This window comes from Hydra viridissima, unplaced genomic scaffold (assembly GCF_058129835.1).
Source record: "Hydra viridissima isolate aposymbiotic clone 2 unplaced genomic scaffold, HvirCarnegie_v1 scaffold_4, whole genome shotgun sequence".
NCBI lineage: Eukaryota > Metazoa > Cnidaria > Hydrozoa > Anthoathecata > Hydridae > Hydra > Hydra viridissima.
In genome coordinates, this window is record NW_028324303.1 from 18243619 (window position 1) to 18264569 (window position 20951).

The 20951-nt window shown below is 31.1% G+C and overlaps 1 protein-coding gene and 3 pseudogenes across 3 annotated transcripts; all 4 read left to right on the forward strand.

Moving 5' to 3' along the window:
- Window positions 1-3528: 3528 nt before the first annotated feature.
- On the forward strand, window positions 3529-5749 carry LOC149890261 (uncharacterized; annotated as a pseudogene).
- Window positions 5750-10731: 4982 nt separating this feature from the next.
- LOC149890262 (uncharacterized) lies at window positions 10732-12435 on the forward strand (annotated as a pseudogene).
- A 480-nt stretch (window positions 12436-12915) lies between these two features.
- Window positions 12916-15670, forward strand: LOC149890263 (uncharacterized; annotated as a pseudogene). Its single transcript, XR_016452237.1, has one exon. The product of XR_016452237.1 is annotated as an uncharacterized LOC149890263 (transcript).
- Window positions 15671-15786: 116 nt separating this feature from the next.
- On the forward strand, window positions 15787-18598 carry LOC145193253 (uncharacterized). 2 transcript variants are annotated; one of them, XM_090086356.1, is made up of 9 exons: window positions 15787-16094; window positions 16182-16275; window positions 16399-16535; window positions 16608-16741; window positions 16990-17071; window positions 17230-17276; window positions 17539-17691; window positions 17930-18089; window positions 18321-18598. In XM_090086356.1, the coding sequence occupies exons 1-9, from the start codon at window positions 15896-15898 to the stop codon at window positions 18467-18469; spliced, it is 1155 nt and encodes a 384-aa protein (XP_089942482.1). In that variant the 5' UTR covers window positions 15787-15895; the 3' UTR covers window positions 18470-18598. The 2 variants fall into 2 exon arrangements, with proteins under 2 accessions (XP_089942482.1, XP_089942481.1); XM_090086355.1 differs by having other exon boundaries at window positions 15787-16275.
- The last annotated feature ends 2353 nt before the right edge of the window (window positions 18599-20951 follow it).

Sequence of the window (20951 nt, forward strand, 5' to 3'; positions counted from 1 at the left end):
TAATGAAATAAGATCCCACAAATCTAATAGTTCAAAATAAAAGTTAAATCTAATAGTTCAATGTTCAAACTTATTATTCAAAGTTCAAACATAATGTAAACTCTCACAAACATAATAATTTCTATTAAACACTGCACTCTAATAGTTCAAACTACATTTTCACAAATATAAGTCTTGCTCTCATTCCATTGGATGAAACAAGATAAAAAGCCTTCCTCTAATTCTTTTGAAGTTGAACCTTAAAAGTGCGCTGAAAATCTGAAATTTTACAACAAACTTGCATGAGAATGAATCTAGATAATTAAATATAGAAATAATTGGAATTTGAAAGGAGATATCATGCTACATAAAAACATAATTAGAACCTTAATTGTTTACCTTTTCATATAGTAGAATTAAGAACAGTTGGAATAACAACATTCAAATTTCCTTCTTCAAGATCAACCTACAAAATTAACTGATGTTAGTGGAATTGAAAGTATTTCTCGTGCCATCATTTAGAGGATTGGTTTATTAATGCTATGCACCTCCCACCAACCTAGTACCTCAAAGGTAAAGTGGATTGACGGTTCACATTTGAAACGCTTTTCCTCAAGATAAAGTTCCAACTCAGTCTTTTCAGCTACTGAATTTGTGTCGCAAAACTGCTCAAAGTCAATAACTTGCTGCAAATTTGAGGAATATTGTTTTTTATCCTTAATGGTTGATCCCGTTGATCCCGTTGTCTCACTTTCACTAACATATGTTTGGTACAACTCTTTGAGCACTTCCATAACCTTCTTGAGATGATTTTGACTATCTACAACATTGTACAGTTGAGGAAAAAAGAACTTCAAAAACTCCATTTTTTAACGAGGATCCAAGACAGAAGCAATTGACATCAACATGTTGCAATCACCCCAATATTTGCCAAATTTAATAGACATAGTTGCTGCCATTTTCCTCCTGTACTCATCATAACTTGCAAGATGTGTGTTCAACATGTGTTTCACACTCCAAACTTGAATAAGATATAAATTTGCTGTTGGATATTTAGTTCCTGAAAATAGGTTATATGTTGTATTAAACACCGAAAAAAACTTGCATATTTTTTCAGCTTTAATCCAATTCTCATCAGAAGGCAACCATTCGTAGTTAGCATCCCTTGCAGCATATTCTTTCAAAACAAGTTTAAATGGCAGAATATGCTCTAACATCGTATAAGTGGAGTTCCAACGTGTTGCGATATCAAGTCGCAACCCCTTGTTCGTTGGAACATCCATTTGCTTTGCAATTTTTCCAAATTTATATAAACGAGCAGGAGACTTCTTTAAATACTTCACTGTTTCTCTAATACTTTCAATAGCAAAAGCAATCTCTTTTATCCCATCTTGCACCAAAAGATTTAATATATGTGCAGCACAACAAACATGAAATTTATGAGATTTGTTATGGATCTTATTTCGTAAAATTAAATTGTTTTTCAAGCAATTAGCAGCTACATCATTTGAACTTGCATTGTCAACAGTTATTGATTGAACCTTTTCTTCTATTTCCCATAATTCCATACATTTGGCAATACAATCAGCAATAAGAACTCCAGTGTGAGGGGGCTCTAATTCACAAAACTTTAGGATAAAACTTTTTAATATCCAATCTTTATCAAAAAAATGAATAGTGACACAAATATACCCAACTGTTTGATTTGAAGTCCAGTTGTCTGAAGTTAAACACACCCTACTAACATTTTTCAACATGTTCTTTAACTTGTCCTTTTCAGTTTGATACACCATGACACAATCAGATTTGAGGGTAACTCTTGACACCTTTTGGTACTTGTAATTCAAAGCCTTTGCAAAGATGTTAAACCACTTGTGTTCAATCATATTAAAGGGATACTCATGTGCAATAAACATCTTAGCTTGTATCTCTCGAATTTTTTTTGGATCATAATTTAAAGAGAGTTCTTTAAGATTAACATCCAATCCAGTATTACATTCTGGCAGAAAAGGTAATACCTTACTCTTCCCTCTAGTCATCAGTGGTATGCATAAGCCTATGTGTCTTTTTAGTTGTGTTGTAGCTCCAGAGTTTTGTTTTTACCAAGACTGAAGACATCCTTTGCACTTCACCTTACTATCAGTTTCAGACACCTCTTCAAAAGATTTCCATACATCAGAAGTTTTTTTCCTCTCTCTTCCATTAACAGCACTACTTGTATTCTTATCTTCCACGTCAAATAAATTGTTACCATTTTCACTGATATTTTCACCATTCAAATCCTCAACATTATACCCAGTTTGAACATTATCAACAACATCCATAATATTGAGTTTTTATCTACATTAATGAAAAATATGAAGTTAATTTCAACAAACTAAACATATAATGGAAGAACAGTAAAAAATATAAATAGTTAGCATCTATAACAAAAGAAAGAAGAGGTACCTGTTTCTGTTTGAACTTTGAATAGACAGTAGAAAAATCGTGAATAGTAAGCTTCTGCAATACGAAGAATTTACTTTGAAAAACTTCGAAAAATTTTTCGAACCTCGAGTTTCGCAGTTTAAAGATATGGACTTCTAAAACACGGAATTCGATTTTTTTGAAGTTGAACAAAATGGTCCTTATAATTGCGTATACAATCAAAGTATTTCGAAGTAATGAAATTCGAATTTTAAATTTTCAAAGTTCAATTTTTCTTAAAAATTTTTTTAATTAAAAGTTTGCTAATTTTTGCTTATCACAAATTATTTTTTTAAACTGTTTGACACTCTCCAACTTGTAGTTCTATTAATTATATTAAAAGTGTTATAATTAACATTTTTATTCACAAAGAGGAAGAGAAATGAATAAACTTTTATAATAACAGAAAGCAAGAAAAAATGTTATTATGCATTTAATCGTTTTAATATGATACGAATTATATATTAAAGTTAGAAAGTTAGTTGTTCGAAGTAATGAAATTCGAATTTTAAAATTTCGAAGTTTATTTTTTCAAAGTTAAAAAAAAGTCTGTTGAGCACTAATTTATAGTTCTAGACTTAGTAAATACAAGTTTTTAACAAAAACAATAATTAACGACTTTACCTGATCACGGTTTGTAGATTTGGGGTCCTAATATCAATGAAATACCCTATGAAAATCCTTTTAAGGGGTGATAGTGCATGCCTAAGGGAGCCCAAAATAAAGAGTTTTGAAATCCCTCATTAACATCCAAAGCATAATTTTGGTCAAGAAGTTTATAAGATTTTGCATACCATAATGCGATCTATTTAAGTGCTTAAAATGCTACAAGACATGCTTTGTTTAAACAATATATATAATATAAAATGTAATGCATAAAAACAAAACTTTTTTATTTTAAAAGTTTTTATCCAAATATGCATCTTATTGCTGTTCCGATGTATCATGAGAAGTTCTCAAGTTCGAACTTTGCCCCTCGGTTAAAAAATTACAAGCCAATAATTTTTTCGGGAAATGGCAGTAATTATTAAAAGAAGAAAGCAAAATGTAAACACAATGAGCGCTTTTTAAATAAATTTAAAGATGCCTATATTTGAAAAAACTCATGAAGATAGCAGAAAATCTGTTTGTGTTATATGCATGAAACAGGGTGATCAAGAGTTGACTGAAAACTATAAGTTGAAAATTCTTCAACAGATTCAAACAGACATAGATTTCAGTGATGAAAGAGTGCCTTTGACTACTTGTGTTTCATGCAGATCTCAAATTGGAAAACTTTGTGCTGGAAAAATCAATCATGTGCCTAAACTTTTTGACTTCAAGTCAATTTCTATCAAACCTACAACCAGAGTTTCGTCAGTTTGTGAGTGCCTTTTATGCCAAATTGCCAAGATCAAAGGAAAGGAGAAGCACCCGTTTGACAAAGTCAAAGAATCCGAGGAAAAAATTCCAAAGCAAACTTCTCAGAGTTCTGAAAAGCGCTGCACAAAGTGCTTGTCAATTGTTGGCTGAGGACTTCCTCACAACTGCACCATTGGAACTCGCCATGAAAACATGTGAAGAATGGCCACAGATGATCCCGTAGGTGCAGAGCAAGTGGCTGCAGCAGTCTTAGCATCCAAAAGCGCATCTCCAAATGGCACTATTAGACTCAGTCAGCCTTGTGGAAAACTTTTGCTATTGAGGAGAGGTAGTTACTTCTATTGTCTAGTTAATTATCATAGTATCATTATGCTAAATTAAAGGCACTCAAAATTTTGATTCACAAACATTTAATTTATGACCTGTAAAAATTAATTATGAGAAAAAGAAACCAGAATGCTTTTATGTTAATTAAAATGCTAATTGCAACTGCTTTTATTGAAAATTCATCTCTTAATTAATTACCCTGCTTCAACTTTATTTCATCAACCTAATTTTACTTTAAATCATTCTCATTGCAAGAATAATGGATGTAATTTTATTGTTTTTAAAGGTCCGTCATCGGCTCAGCAGCTATTCAAAGAACCACTCACAACAGAAAATATGGTTCAAGTTCAGCAAAATACAGGACTTTCAAACAATGGCATTCGAAAACTAGGTTCAGCACTAAATCAAATCAGCCCAATTAGATTGGTGGAGCAACGTTTTCCTTTGAAGTTTGCTCAAGCCGGCCAGGAACTTAATAATCAGTTCATGGTCAGCAACGTCAGATTGGCAGAGAATGGTCAAACTTGTCAAGTTGTGCACTGCCAGAGCCTCAGCATCTCAGTGATGTTTTCAGAGCATCACGAAAACTATCAGAATCTTCCATTTTAAAACTCGGGATTGATGGTGGTGGATCATTTCTGAAAGTGAGCTTCACTACCATTGTGTTGGAAGAAGATGAGACTCCTCCACACAGACCAGTACAGAAGACAATCAAGCTGATGGCACCAAAAAAACGAATGTTAAGCAGCAGATGCTGATAGCACTGTCACAAAACACTCCTGAGAGTTACCAGAATGAGAAAGCCATTTTCGACCTCATTCAAGTCAAAGAAAAATGGCAAACAGGTTCTTTGGTTGTCTCTTGTGACCTAAAGCCGGCCAACATTCTTTGTGGCATTCAGTCTCACGGTAGCAAACACCCTTGTTGTTGGTGTGATGCTGCATCTCAAGGTCTTGAAAATTGTGGACAACTTTGGACTTTTGGCCAGATCAGAAGACAGCATTCTGAATACATCCAGGCAAGAGGAAATTCAAGAAAGTCGAAGGAATTCAAAAATGTCATTCATGTGCCTTTGATTGAATTTCAAGATGACAAGTTTGTCCTTGGGGCTATTCCACCAATGGAGCTCCACTTATTACTTGGAGTTGTGAACCACATCTTTAAAAATCTTTGTGACCTGTGGCCAAGGGCCAAGGAATGGCCTCCATCACTTCATTTCCCTATCCAGCCTTACCATGGGTGGCATTTCAATGGGAACGATTGCATGATACTTCTAAGAGGTCTGGATAAGCTTCAACAGCTTTCAGAAAAAGAAGGTTTCAGTCCAGCTCTTGGCTTCATTCAAACACTCACACTATTCAAGACAGTGGTCACTTTGTGCTTTGGAAAAAGCCTGGACCCTGACTATGAATCCAAGATTGAACAGTTCAAACTTAGCTACACCAACCTTCCTATTTCTGTGACTCCCAAAGTGCATGCAGTGTTTTACCACGTGCCACTGTTCATCAAGATGAAACAAATTGGACTCGGCCACTTCAGTGAGCGGGCAACAGAAGCTCTACATTCCAACTTCAAATCTCACTGGGAGAGATTTAAGAGAGATCCTGGATTTTAATCCAGGATTTTCAAATCACTCATTTTGTGTTCCATATGACATGCACTATCACCCATTAAAAGGGTTTCCATAGGGTATTTCAAGGATATTAGGACCCCAAATCTACAAACCGTGTGATTAAATAGCAGAGTAAATAAACAAACATTCAATATATTATCACGAAACATTTAGTTTTGCAACTTGAAAAAATACCTCTCTACAAGTTAAAAAATGGCTCCTTCAACAAAATCATTGTGAAAAGAGTTTGAAAAAAAAGTTTTATATATTTATTTTTCTGTTTTGCATAATTTGTACACTCTTAAATCAATTAAAAATGGTCTAACACTATTGGGCCTGTTGGCAAATGACAATAGTCAATAGCAGCCTAACGTATTTACATTGTTTATATTGATCAATTATTTAGTGTTATAAGAGTTATATGGGTTATATCTCATATGGTTACACTTACACTATATTTTTATTATATACTAATATATATAATATCACAATTTTATTTATTACATATATATTATTATATTATAAATAAATAAATAAATAAATAAATATATATATATATATATATATATATATATATATATATATATATATATATATATATATATATATATATATATATATATATATATATATATATTGGAGCTTTAATCGAGCCTATATGAACAAGCCTACGATGTTCAAGCTCGGCTCGTTTAATAAACGAGCTTAATTTTTTGTTCAAGCCCGGCTCGTTTACCATTCGAGCCGAACATGAACGAGCTCTTGTCGAGCCGATCAACGAGCCGTTCACTAACACGAGCCAGGATTTACAGCCCAACGCATCAGCAAAATGATAATGGTGGTTGGTTTTTATTTTCAAGTTTGGTTTCAAGATTGGTCTCAAGCAGACTTGAAAAAATGACTTGAAAATTCAAAAATTCTCGTTTTTCAAGTCTGACTTTAGTTCAAATTCGCTTCTTGCATTCCGTTCAAGTCAGACTTGAGATTTGAAGTCTCACGGTTGTTTTGTAGTGCTATGTTATTACACGCATGCGCAATTTTTACGAAAAAAAATCAACACTTTCAAAATGGCTACGGTACTTTGCAACGAACGTAATCTTTCACTAGAAACCAAGTAATTGCATATTTGCCAACATAAATAAAATCTTTTATTGCTATTTTAATCCAAATTGATTTAACGATAACCCAGTTGTGTACTAAAACACTTAAAACAAGAGAAGGAACATCTAATCGTTCGTTAACATTTGTTGTTGAGAAAGGTGGCTGGTTAACTACACCTGATTTGTATACACTTTTTGGATCCTGCGTTCTAGATTTCTAATCGTGGAAATGTAACCAAATTTTTTGAAAAAGTTTGAAGACACCTTCTTCATTTATTTCTTTTGGCTGTTCTTAGCATTCAATTTTTTTAATGGACAAAAAAGACGCTTTTCTAGATTATCTTATTGATAATTAAAACTACATTTTATTTAGTTATGTTTTTTAATAAAAAAGGAGCTATATATTTTTTAACAATGTAAATGCTGTTGCCAAAAGTATTTTTAACTATTAAAATTTTCGTTTTTTTTCTTTCTTTTACAGGATTCAGGAATTAACACCTTACTTTTAGGATTAGTTCTTTGATGGTGACATTTTAGGATGCTTTTTAACCGCTTTGTTGGGCAAGGGAGAGATTGACAAATGCGCTTTTAATTGTTAAACTCAAGATGAATTGGTTCTCTACCTTGTTCGCTATAGAATCCTAAGCCAGCAATCCATTTTTTCAAAAAATGGAATTGCGTGATCTTCTAACATGTGTAACTTTGGAGGCACTGAAGCCTCAGGCCAAGTTGTACGGTAAAAATTCATCAATTCATCAATATTTTTTTCTAAAGAAAAAATGATAGCAACATGAATTGTAGTGTACTTATAATCCCAGCTTTATAAGTTAAATCATCATAATTATCTTGCTAGGTATTGTAACGATAACACAATAAAGTTTCCAATTGCTTTGAGAAACTCATTAAAAGTAGAAAGAAAAAGAAAAAAAAATCGAATAGTACATATTAAGTTCATTTAATATTTCTGCTGTCATGGTATTTTTTTAGGAGAATATGCTATAACATGCAGAAAATTTATGAAAGAGTAATTTATATTTTCTACTGATTTTAATTGCTTTTTCGTGAATGCTTGTTCCAGAAAATCCTTGATCAAAAACAAGCTTTGGAATAGAATTACACAACATTAGTATAGAGTTTTTCTAAAAAAAAATTGTCTCTTTAAAAGAAATGTTGCAAGATTTTATATTATTTGTTACTATCCCAGTAAACATCGAACAGTTCGTAAGTAGTTGGCCCGATCCTAATAACCAACTATTAGCTACAGTTGGGCCAACAGTCAGCTGTTTAGTTGGTACCGTGAAAAAAATGTAACACTTTTACCAACACTTAGCCAACTGTTTTTAAACTATTGGTTGCCATTAACGGCCCAACAAAAATAAAACAGTTGGCTAACAGTTGGTACCATTACCGGCCCAACTATAAGATATTTTTTCGCGATTTTTTAAATTCACTTTTGCGCTTAAATTGAAAGTGCAAAAGTTATAAATCATGCTTTGAATATTGCTTAGTAACTAAGTATAACTTTTCTTTTTAATATTTAATTTTCTATTTAATAGTGATTGTTTGTATATCAGATTTTACCAGTCAAACAATGCTACTGTCCACACAAAGTATTGTATTATTTATAGATACACTACCGTGCAAAAGTCTCCGCTCATGTGTAATATTTGCAAGGAACAGTAAATGCAATACATTTTAGGATGATTTTAAATATATAAAAAGAATAAAATGTTAATATAAAAAGTTGATGAGGCTAAATCATAATTTTGCATACTTTTTCCTTTTCTTTTTGTTTCAAATAATTTTGTTTACCTTTGTTTTGTTGAGTTCTGCTGCTAAAAACATGGCAGAAATTTTTCTATATGAATAACCTTTTTCACGTAAAATACATATAAAGTTCTTCAGTATTCTTTATTAAATTTAAAACTGCACAAAAGTTTTAACCAAAATATTTTTTGTAAGCTTAGGTTTGACAGTAGCATGATACTTTCCGGCATGGTAAGGATGTTTTCAGTAATTTTAATTGGTTGCTTTTAATAGACTTATGTTTATATTTATACTTGAAAATGGCATTAGTGTGCGCATTTAATGTCTTGAATTTAATAAAGAATTTGAGAAATGGTGAAAGTAAAGAAAGAATATTGTGAAGAACTTCGTGGCAAAATATGTATTTTACGTGAAGAAGGTTATTCATATAGAAAAATTGCTTCCAGGTTAAAAATATCCGAATCAGTGTGAGATATGCTCTACAACGATTGCATGATATTGGTTCCAACAGTGACAGATCACGTTCTGGAAGACCAAGAGTTACATCACGGCAAGAAGATACGTTTATTGTTGTGTCCAGCAAAAGAAATAGAAAAATTCCAGCCACAATTTTAACAGCAGAACTCAACAAAACAAGGGTAAAGCCAGTATCAACTGATACTGTAAAAAGAAGACTAAGATCAGTCAACTTAATTGGACGCATTGCTGCACGTAAACCTTTGTTGAGGGCAGTAAATAAGAAGAAAAGATTGGAATGGGCAAAAATGCATAAAAATTGGGGATTAGAAGATTGGAAGAAAGTTCTATGGACAGACGAGAGTAGGTTTGAACTTTTTGGTACCCGACGTCGCGTGCATGTTAGGCGTTTACCTAATGAAAGAGTGCTTCCTCAATGTATACAAAGTACTGTAAAACATGGAGGTGGTAATATTATGCTTTGGGGATGTTTTGGCAATGGGTTAACTGGAGATTTAGTTAAAATCACATCTACCATGGATAAACACATGTACCATAATATTTATGGTTAAGCACGCGATTCCATCTGGTATTCGCATAATTGGGAAAGGATTCATCATGCAGCAGGACAACGATCCAAAACATGCATCTGGATTATGCAAAAATTATTTGAAACTAAAAGAAAGGGGAAAAGTTTGCAAAATTATGACTTGGCCTCCTCAATCACCAGATCTATCACCCATCGAAAAGTTGTGGGATGAACTGGATCGGAAGATCAGAGAAGCAGGTGAAACATCTTTTATTAATCAGCAAATGCTATGGGAACGTTTGCAAAAAGCTTGGAATGAGATAACAGCGGAAACCATGAATAAATTATTAGCCCGAATGCCAAGATTATGCGCTGCTGTTATACGCTCCAAGGGGTCTCATATTGATGAAAATAAAATTTAACATTTACAACTTAGTATATAAACATTTTCTTGATTTTATATATTTAAAATCATCCTAAAATGTATTGTATTTACTGTCTAGTGAAAAATCTTTCAAATCTGGACAATGAATATTCAAAACTTAATAAGCATTAAAAAAGGGGATCCGCTGCAGATTTGGCAAAGCAACAAGATTTTAGAGTTTACCTGAACAATATATTCTGGCCTGGATCTGATTTAGACAACCTTGAGGATTTGGAGTTTCTGGAGGACCAAGAAGGGTAAAGAAGACTTATACTTGGATCAGAAGATAAAAAGTACAGAAAAGTAGTATTTCTTTTAAACTAAAAAACAAAAGATTGTTAGTCTTTCTAACCAACTTACTTACAATTTACATGCCACTTAAGACGGTTTAAAATAAAAATAGCTTGACCAAAAAAGACGATGTTCATTCACTATTTCAATCTCTCGTATAATTAGATTAAACTAATAAGTAGTGAATTTTTTGTTACATTTTTAGGCAATGGATAGTAGCAGAAAAAGAAAGCAGTCAGTGAAACAACGGTATAAAGAATTAGAGGGTACAACTAATCTTGAGAATAATAAAGATACTAGTGAGGACTCCTTGAGTGATACTGATTTTGATCCTGGAGAGTGGTTTAAAAGAAAACCTTCACAACAAAAAGTCTTTGCTGAAATTCCCATAGATGTTTTTACTGGTAATGTAGCTCTAATGGCTACAATCAGTGATATTTCTCCAAGTGTTTTACATAAAGTTACAGGTGCAATTCTAACTCAATCAGGAGCTGATCTAACAGATTTCAAATGTAGCTAGTCTACAGCAGCTAGAAAAAGGAAACATGCAAATCATAATATATGCATGATATCAAAAGAAGATGTTCAACAAGCAATGACTGAATCCCCATACCCATGCATTGTGCATTTTGATGGCAAAACATTAATTGAACTAAACAAAGAAAAAAGAATTAAAACTGACAGACTGGCTGTACTCGTAAATTTTGAAGGTGAGACACACTTGCTTGGAGTACTTCCATTACCATTATCCTCTGGTGAAGATCAGTGCAATGGTGTAACGGACCTTCTTAAGGAGTACAACCTTGAATCCAAAGTAGGAGGGATATGTTTTAATACAACTGAAAGTAACACTGGGTTAAAGAAAGGTTCTTTAATTAGAATATCCAACAATATAGACAAATATCTTTTACTTATTGCATGCAGACATCATGTATGTAAATTAAGAATGGTTCATTTTTATAATTCTGTTTCAGATGAACATTCCACAGGACCAGATAATCCCATTTTTAAAAAATTAAAAACAAATTTTGAAAATCCTGATTTTAATTACAATCAAACAGAACTGATAAAGTTTGATTGGAAAGTAGTAAGGGGAACCATGAGAAAGCTGCGGAAGAGTCTTTGAACTTTTGCCAAAAATATATTACAAAGGGAAAAGAAAATAAAGATTTTATCAGAGATAATAGAAAGGAGCATGCAGAACTTGTCGTATTTTACCTTTCTTCTTCTTCATTAACACTAAGAAAACCTGGAGCAGTTCATCATGCTAGGTTCTTATCCAAAGCACTTTACTACCGAAAGCTACAGCTTCTTTCCAGCCATCTTGAGTTTGTAAACCAGAACAATAAACTCAAGACAGAAGTCAGGCTAATAAGTGAATTTACAGTTTGCTTTTATGCCAAAAGGTATTTACAGACTAATGACGCTATTAGAGCTCCCTTTCTTGATATAAAAGCAATACACCAAATGCAACAGTACCGAAAACATTGTGCCGAACCAGATGCTGTCGATGCAATTTTAAACTCTCTTTACAAACATAGATGGTATTTAGATTCAAAAATGATTTCTCTTGCTCTGTTGGATGATAATATGTCATTTGAAGAGAAAGCAAATCTTGCAAAAGCAATTTTAACTTTTAAACTGCCGATTTCATCATGGTACAATACCAAAAACAAATCAAAAATAGATATAAAAGATAAAACAAAAATGGGAAACGAAATTAGTGAACATCCTTTTTTCACTTTCTCTGTTGGTTGATGAATTTTCATATCTTATGTTTGATAAAATTGGATTAGAGGAACAAAGGATAAAAGATTGGCTTTCGCTTCCCCCTGAGTTTTGGTTTGCTCAATCTGCTTTTAAAAGCTTTCAGAATTATGCCAAATCTTTAATTGTAGTAAATGATCATTCAGAAAGATCTGTTGGAATGATGTAGCAATTTGTTCACCGATACAATAATGAGGAAGATAAACAGAACATATTGTTAACTGTTGAAAAAGTTCGTTGTGCTTTCAGAACACCTGGAAGACGTTCAAACAAACTTTCTAAAAGTAAATTTGCAGAAAGCTTATCTTCACTTGAGAGGAAGAAAAGTGGTGAAAATGAACTTAAACACAACTGAATTTCTCTGCTTTTGAAACTTAATCCAATAACATGAAACTATTATCAAGTATTTTAATGTTTTCAAATCTAATTACAAAAAATATTTTTTTTTTTTTAAAAAACTGCGATACCATGTATTTTTACTAAAATATATAGGTAAAAATAAACATCCCAGAAAGATAAAAATTTCAAATTTTTTTCATTTAACTTTCCCCCTGGACCTGCAAAATCGGCTGTTTTTGATGGTAAGGATAGAGTGGACCTGTTGAGCTGAAATTTTTTGGGAGTTGTTTTTTTAACATTTGCCCCAAATCTAGTGTATGGTATTTTAGATTTGAAAGTTTCCTCAAACTGACTACCCCTAATATATATATATACCCTCTAAAAAATGAAGCGTTGATTGGATGTTGATCAACGTAGATTTTGCGTTTATATCCGCGATCAACAGAGATCAACTGTAAACGGATGTTTATTCAACGGCAACTTTATCAACAACAAATCAATGTTTACTTAGAAACACTTTACGTTCATTGATTTACAGTTGAGGTCTTAAAAAAGAAAAATTTCGTTGCGTCTTGAATCTAGGTGCCGTTTACTTAAACAAATGGACGACTTACTATAGTAAGTCGTCCATCTCTTTAAGTGTAAGCTTTGTATACAAAGCTACCCTTTAGAAAATTTTATTGGATTTTTTTCAGTGTTTTAAATGTTGATGGCAAAATATGTAAGCAATTGCTATTGTCCTTAAGGACAAATTTAAAAGTTATGTTTAAAAATATGGTATGATAAAATATCAATGTAAGCTGTTGTTTTATGAAAAATATGTGATTAAAGCACTTGCAGTCACAAGCACATTTAGTTAATTTTTTTGTTGTATTAAGAGTCAAGAGTTTGAACACGTCGCCAATGAGTTATATTTAAAAAGTGTTCAAACGCTAAATTCCTAATTTGATTTTCCAAACATGGTTAGAAAGTTAGATGAATGCAGATAAAAACATACTTTCATCTACTCTTTCATTTCTCTACTGTACCATTTAAATTAGCTTTAACAAACAATTCAAATATATTGACCAATTGGAAAGAAAAATAAATGGATATATAATACCAGCTATAAAAATCATTCATCTATAGATTTCTTTTAAGTTTCTCTTTCAAGGTTAGTGGAAAATAAGATAAAAATGCCAAAACGTGACAGAAGCCTATACATGAGAGGTTATATGAAAGAGAAAAGAGATTCAGAAAAAAGAATAAAATATTATCTTGAAGAGTGCAATATTGGACAAGAGAACTGTGAGCCTCTTTCTTCAACCAATAAAAGTATTTCTGATGTATCTGAAGATGTGAGCAGTGATAAAGAAATATCTTCAATCACCTCACCAAAAAGTGAAATTGAAGATTACTTAAGTAAATCAGAATCAAGTTATAGTGATGCTGATGATATTGCAGATACAGATAGTTTGTACAGATATATTGATCCTCAAACTTCAACAAAAGATTTTTTATATGAGTGGTCATTAAAATACCACATAAAAGATGATGCTTTAAATGCTCTTTTAAATCACTTAAGCAAATTTACTCCATTTCTACCAAGATGCAGACAGACATTACGAAAGTCTCTTCAAAAAGTTGATGTAGTTTGTGTTAGTGGAGGTGATTATGTATATCTTGGTGTTAAGAATGCTATTGAGTATTTTATGTCTGTATCAGTTAAAATTGCAGAAAAGTTTGATATAATTGTAAATATTGATGGTGCACCTATATACAATAGTAAAAAGACTTCAATTTGGCCTATGTTAATTACAATTAATAGGAAAGGACCATATGCTGTTGCAATTTGGTATGGTCAGGGAAAACGAACATGTTTAGATGATTACCTTAGTGATTTTATTCTTGAAATGAAAGACTTGCAAAGTAATGGATATAAACAGCTATATGTGACTATTAAAGCTTTTATTTGTGATGCACCTGCAAGAGCATTTGTAAAATGCATTATAGGGCATAGTGGCTACCATAGCTGCGAAAGATGCACGGTAGTTGGCACACAAAAGCATGGTGTAAGATTATTGGAAACAACTGCTTCTTTTCGAACTGATGTGGATTTTAAAAATAATTTATACAAAGAAGAAAGTCACCAACTTGAGAATCTTTCTCCACTTGTACAATTAAATTTTCCAATGATAACTGGATTCCCACTAGACTATATGCACCTTATATGTCTTGGGGTGGTTAAAAAACTTATAATGAACTGGTGTAAAGGTCCTAGATGCATAAGAATAAGTCAATCTGTTAAAGACAATATTTCAAATGAACTGATAAATTTACGAAGTTATACACCATCCAATTTTCAGCGTAGACCACGCTCTTTAAATGAACTTGATAAATGGAAAGCAACAGAGTTTCGATTCTTTCTTCTCTATGCTGGACCTGTTGTGTTAAAAGGAAAAGTAAATAAGAGTAATTATGACTTATTCATTTCCCTCTCAATTTCTATGCACATACTGCTTTCTGATAAAATGGTGCAAAATAAAGTATTAGTGGCCTACGCTAAACAACTACTTAGTTGGTTTGTTAGAGAAGTGCAAATTTTGTATGGGGAAATCTTTGTGACATACAATGTTCATAGCATGATTCATTTAGCTGATGATTGTGTTAACTTTGGGGAGAGTCTTAATCATCTATCGTCTTTCCCGTTTGAAAGCTTTTTAGGTCAAATGAAAAGAATGGTACAAAAATCACATCAGACAGTTACCCAGATAGTTAAACAACTGGATGAGAGAAAAAAGTTAGATATTTTTCTTAAAGAAAGGAATGGTAAAGAAGTTCCTTTCAGAATGACAAATGACAGGATTAAATCAAGTGTGCGAGACAGAGCTATTTTATTCAAGACAAGGGGTTTGTTTTAGTAGAGGAGGTTTTGGTAGATCTTGTAAAATGTAAAGCACTAAATCCTTGTTCAACTAGAAAATTTTTCCCAGGTTATTTTGAGACATCAGATTTAAATGTTTGTTATGTAGATTCATTAACCAACTTAAAAACAAAACATGTAAATAAAAATGAACTTTTTAATAAAGGCTTGATGATACCTATTCAAAAAGGTGGTTATGCTTTTTTTGTGCTGAGACATTGTGATATTGCCTGTGATCAATAACTGCTTGTATTATAAACAGACATTTTTTATATTGCTGATACAATCTTTGCTTCTGTTGTAAATGTCTACATTATATATAATTGAACAGTATTTTTCTTCAGATTGATACCAGATATATATATATATATATATATATATATATATATATATATATATATATATATATATATATATATATATATATATAATCTGCTATCTGAAGATATAAAGTTCTTAATGAAATTGTTGTAGCTAGTCTTTTATGTAGTGTTTCTTATTGTATATTTTGCATAACTTTTTTCTTATATAACTTTGTTTGGAATTAAATAGCATCAAATAGAAGACTATTGAAATGTCATTTGCCATTGTTGAATTTACAAATGGAAATATTAAAGAAGTGGAAGTGATAGCCAAAGGTTGGATGAAAAATGATGGGAAATGCTTCTGGCCCCCATTTAAAAGTTCCTCTGCAATTCGAAAGGCTGTCACTAGTTTGCAGGCACCAACCTCTGATTGGCAGATATATCCTGCTAGGGTTTTATACACCACAGGTTGGAATTCACTATTACCACCAGGTAAAATAATTGAACTAGACCTTAATATTGTGTACTGTATGTTGAGAGTATATCTGTGTATAGATTTCTATGAAGAAGCTCGAACACACTTGGAAAAAGCAGCGGACACTTCAAACATTGAAACTGACACAGAAGAGAAGAGAGGAACAAAGCAGAAGTAAAGCTCCCTAAAATATGTTTTTCTAAAAAAAAAAAAGTTTTCACTTTCTTGTCTAGTCCTGTGAAATTATAAATTATCCATAGCATGCAATTAAAGTTTTTTTAAAAATATATATTAAAGGAGAAAGATGACAATGGCATTTTGTGATAGTGATGATGATGTGGAAGTTAGTGACAAGGAACTTAAAGAATTTAAAAGACATCATTTAATGAGTTCTGATAACCAAAGTAGAATGAACTTGATTCCAAAAATATCAGGTTAATTATTTTCATTAAAATTAAAAACAATATTATGATAAAATAAACATTCATTTCCTTAATAAATTATAGATATTCTGAAACCAATATCAACTCCATGTTTAAGCAAAGAGGCAACTAACTTTCCAGTAGTTGAAAATACCATTGACTTCTCGAAAGCAAACAATGAAGTTACAAGCAAACTGAAATTGTCATCAAGTGAATTGGTACAAAAAGTGTAAATATTGCTTTTGATACAAATATAAGCAAATGTCTATCCTGTTTATAATCCTGTTTTTAATATTTTTTTTTTCATTTCCATAAATCAAAGTGGAAGATAATATTTTGTTATAAGTGTTACTGTAACAAAAGGTTTTATATATATATATATATATATATATATATATATATATATATATATATATATATATATATATATATATATATATATATATATATATATATATATATATAGATATGTACCCGGATAGAAAATGGTGCTAAAACCTTTCAGTCAGAAGAAGAGGATAGGAGACAAAAACAGTTGTCTAGTCATGGTAAATAACCTTTTAAGAATGTATAGCTTTTCTTTTTTTTTCTCTTTTTTTTTTATGTGTTAAATGGCGTTCCATATATATTTGCTAATTTATTTATTTTATATTGATAAACGAATGAAGGTTTCTTTTTCTAAAAAAAATTTACCTTATACTTTGAGATTTTAAAAAAGTTGTCTTGAATTGGATGGCAAAGATAGATAAAAAGGTACAATTACTGTTGTTGTTGTTTTAATGCTAAGGATTACAGCTGTTGTTGGTTATTTTATTATTATTTTTTAAACAAATTTACTTCTGAATGGGCTGCAAGCGGCCAGTACCAATGTCAGGAGTTAATCAAAATCTGATTTTTTTGGCTAGTTTAGGTCCTTTATCAACCCAGAAGCAAAGAAGGTACTAATAAAGGGTTGAAGTAATCTATTTGAAGAATATTATTTAACATGTGGAATATTTTTTCTTACCTTTTGTAGATTGATAAGTTATTGCAGCAGCAAGCCACAACATTATTAAATACTCCTAGCCCTGTGTCATCAGATACCATTTTTGAAAGGTGCCTAACAAAATCTGATGTTGATTTACTTGAAGAAAAGGTGAAGGCTAACAATGTTTTCAAGGGTAGAGTGGTGAGTTGATATTTGGTTGGTAACAGCTCAATCAACACCCAGCAAGTACACAACGTTGAAAAATAACGTTGAAATAACGTTGATCGACGTTGATCAACGTTATTTCAACGTTGTTTCAACGTTGTGTGCTTGCTCGGTATGCACTTAAATAAATATTGGACAGTCTTGTAATTTGAATATTTTGCTGATATTTCTTATTTAAACTTCAACCGTTTCTGTTTTTTCTTTTAATTACTAGTTGAATGTCCTTAGCCGAAGTGGAGGTTGTTCTGCATATAAATCAGCCTTTGCTATTGGAAAGCTGTTGATGAGTGAGGAAGCTGGGGCCTGTTTTAATGTCTCTGGTGGTTTGTTTAAAACAAATTTTAAAACATACACACTTTATCAATTGATAGTGGGTAAGAAAAGTTTTATTGATTTTTTTTAGTTAAAGTTTGTTCCGCCCCAATGTAAAAAAAAAGGAGGAAGAGATACAGGCAATTTTAGGCCTCCATACAATTTTAACACCAGCAAAACTAATTACTAAAAAACCGTCTCAATAACTCGTCTTATACTTAACAGATTTGTTTATCCCAGTCAGTCATTTGCTTATGTAATAATTTGCAATAAGTTCTGCAATTTGATTTTAGATGCGATTATAAGGCAGCATCATGATGCCAAAGTTACCGAATGCCATTCGGGAATTTCAGAATTTCTAAGACAATCTGGAACACGGCACAACCGAAAAGTTTTAAAGACGAACCACGTTGCAAATGCTGAACCTTCGAGCAAATGCTAAACCATCTATAACTTTTTGTTAAGAAAAAACAAAAAAAATTTTCCATTTTTTAATCAAAAATGGAAAAGTAAAATTTTGTAAATATGTAAAATTTTGAAAATATGTCAAAAAACAAGCTCTTTGATCACGCAATGCTTATTCTTTTTCATAATTCCTCTGAGTTTGTTTTGAATTAATCGATGTCCTATCAACAGTTTGTTTAAATTTCCCCAAATTTTTTGCCATCATCCTATTTCCAACAGTAAGTTATTAAATATAATTTAGGCTATATATATATATATATATATATATATATATATATATATATATATATATATATATATATATATATATATATATATATATATATATATATATATATAACAAGAGACAATATTATTAAGTAAATTATTAGCAAAACAACTAAATCGATAATTGTTGATTTAACGTTGATAAGCAACGTTTAATCAACGTTTGTTTTATACAACATATCAACGTTGATAAGTGGCTAACATTTTGGACAGTAAATCAATATGAAATCAATGTTGAAAAGAAACACCGAATCAACATTGAATCAACGCTATATTTTTTAAAGGGTATATATATATATATATATTATTTCTATTCATATATATATATATATATATATATATATATATATATATATATATATATATATATATATATATATATATATATATATATATATATATATATTATTTCTATTCATACATATATATGTATATATATTACTTGCTTCTCTTACTTATACTTCATTCTTTGTAGATCTTCTATTTGTTCTTGAAATCTTATCATGGCTACTTTGATGTTGACTCTGTAGTCCTTTGACTCAAAAATGTTGAAAACAATAGTATTTTCTTTACTATTTGGATTTATAATCTGGTAACTCATCTTAAATCTTCCTCCACCATAATCTCCTCCAATTTTAACTTGAAAACCTCTTTCAGGAATGAATTTATGATGTACAAGACTATTACAACTATATATATGTAAACAAAAATATAAGTAATTTGGCAACTTACAAAGATATACAAGTAAAAAGACCACAGAATGCAGTGGGACCTCAGAATGTCAGGTTTGAATTTAACCAACATAGAACTCGATTTTTTTAATTAAATTCTAAAAGTGTTGAATAGTCTGATTAAAGAATATAATGTTAAATCATTAACAAAAAAATATTACAAATTATCCTTACAAAATAATCTAAATTACGAAGACGTTGAAAATAGTCTATAAGCAATAAACTTATTCTTTAAAAATAATTTTGAATATTTCAATCCCTTCTAAAAATAAGTTTGCAGAACCTTATCAGAAATGTTGCCTTAAGACTCTAAAAACAGTGCTAAAAAGATGCGTGCGCAGAATAAGTCCAATTTTCCTAAAATCGCTTTTTTAAATACCTAGCATTTTTTAAATACCTAGCATTACTTTAGTAAACCCACATTAATTTAGTTTATTCATTTTTTCAAAAGCAAACAAAAAAAACACTCTAAAGTGTGTTTTGAATGAGGTTTTGTGACGAAACTATAAGCAGAATATTCATTTCATAATGTCGAGAAGAAACTGAATGCAAACAACTTTTTTTTTATATGTTAATTAGCTTTCATTAACCTAGCGTTTTGAGGTCCCTCAACCTAACATTGTGTAGTGGAATGCAAAAAGTATAAAAGATAAGTGAACAAAACATTTAAAAATATATTCAGCATTGAAAATAAGTAATATATGCAGAAATTCATTATAAACTAAACAATATTGGCAACAATACTACCTATTATTAAACCTGGCATTCTGAGGTCCCTAACGAAAAAAGCATGTCCTAAATATTTATCTAAAGGCATATGAAAATTGTATTAAAAAACTACTAAAATTTTTTGGCAATCTAGCAGGAGTATTATTTCAACTCTCAAAAGTAAAAACAAAGTATATGCTCAAATATTTGGGGCTTAACAAAATCTTTAAAAACAACTAACATTTTGAGATCCCTTTACCTGTACACTTGCAGTGTTAAAAATTGCTTTAATGTAAGAGATGTATCATTTGCAAAGTGATATATGCTTTATTTGCAGGGTTGGGGTCGTTACCTTTTAAAAATACTTAAGTAAAAAGTAAAAGTACTGACTGTAAAAGTAACGAAGTAAAAGTAAAAAGTCTTGCTGAACAAAAATACTTAAGTAAAAGTAAAAAAGTACAATATCTTGATAGTACTTTTTAGTTACAAAGTAAAAAGTACATTTGCGCGTCGCAAAAATAAACACATTAAACACAAACATACAAAAAATAAGTTTATCCATAAATCTTTTTTTTTTCTTGGAATAAAACAAATATATTAATCAACATTAATAGGTTTATTCCAATAGGTTGGCAGGTCTACCACAACTTTCCATTGACGCGCAATAGCAGTTGCTGTTCAAAATGTTCATCTGTCATTCTAGTGCAGTTTGTCATGAACATTTGTCCTGCTACACTAAATAAACGCAAAGCA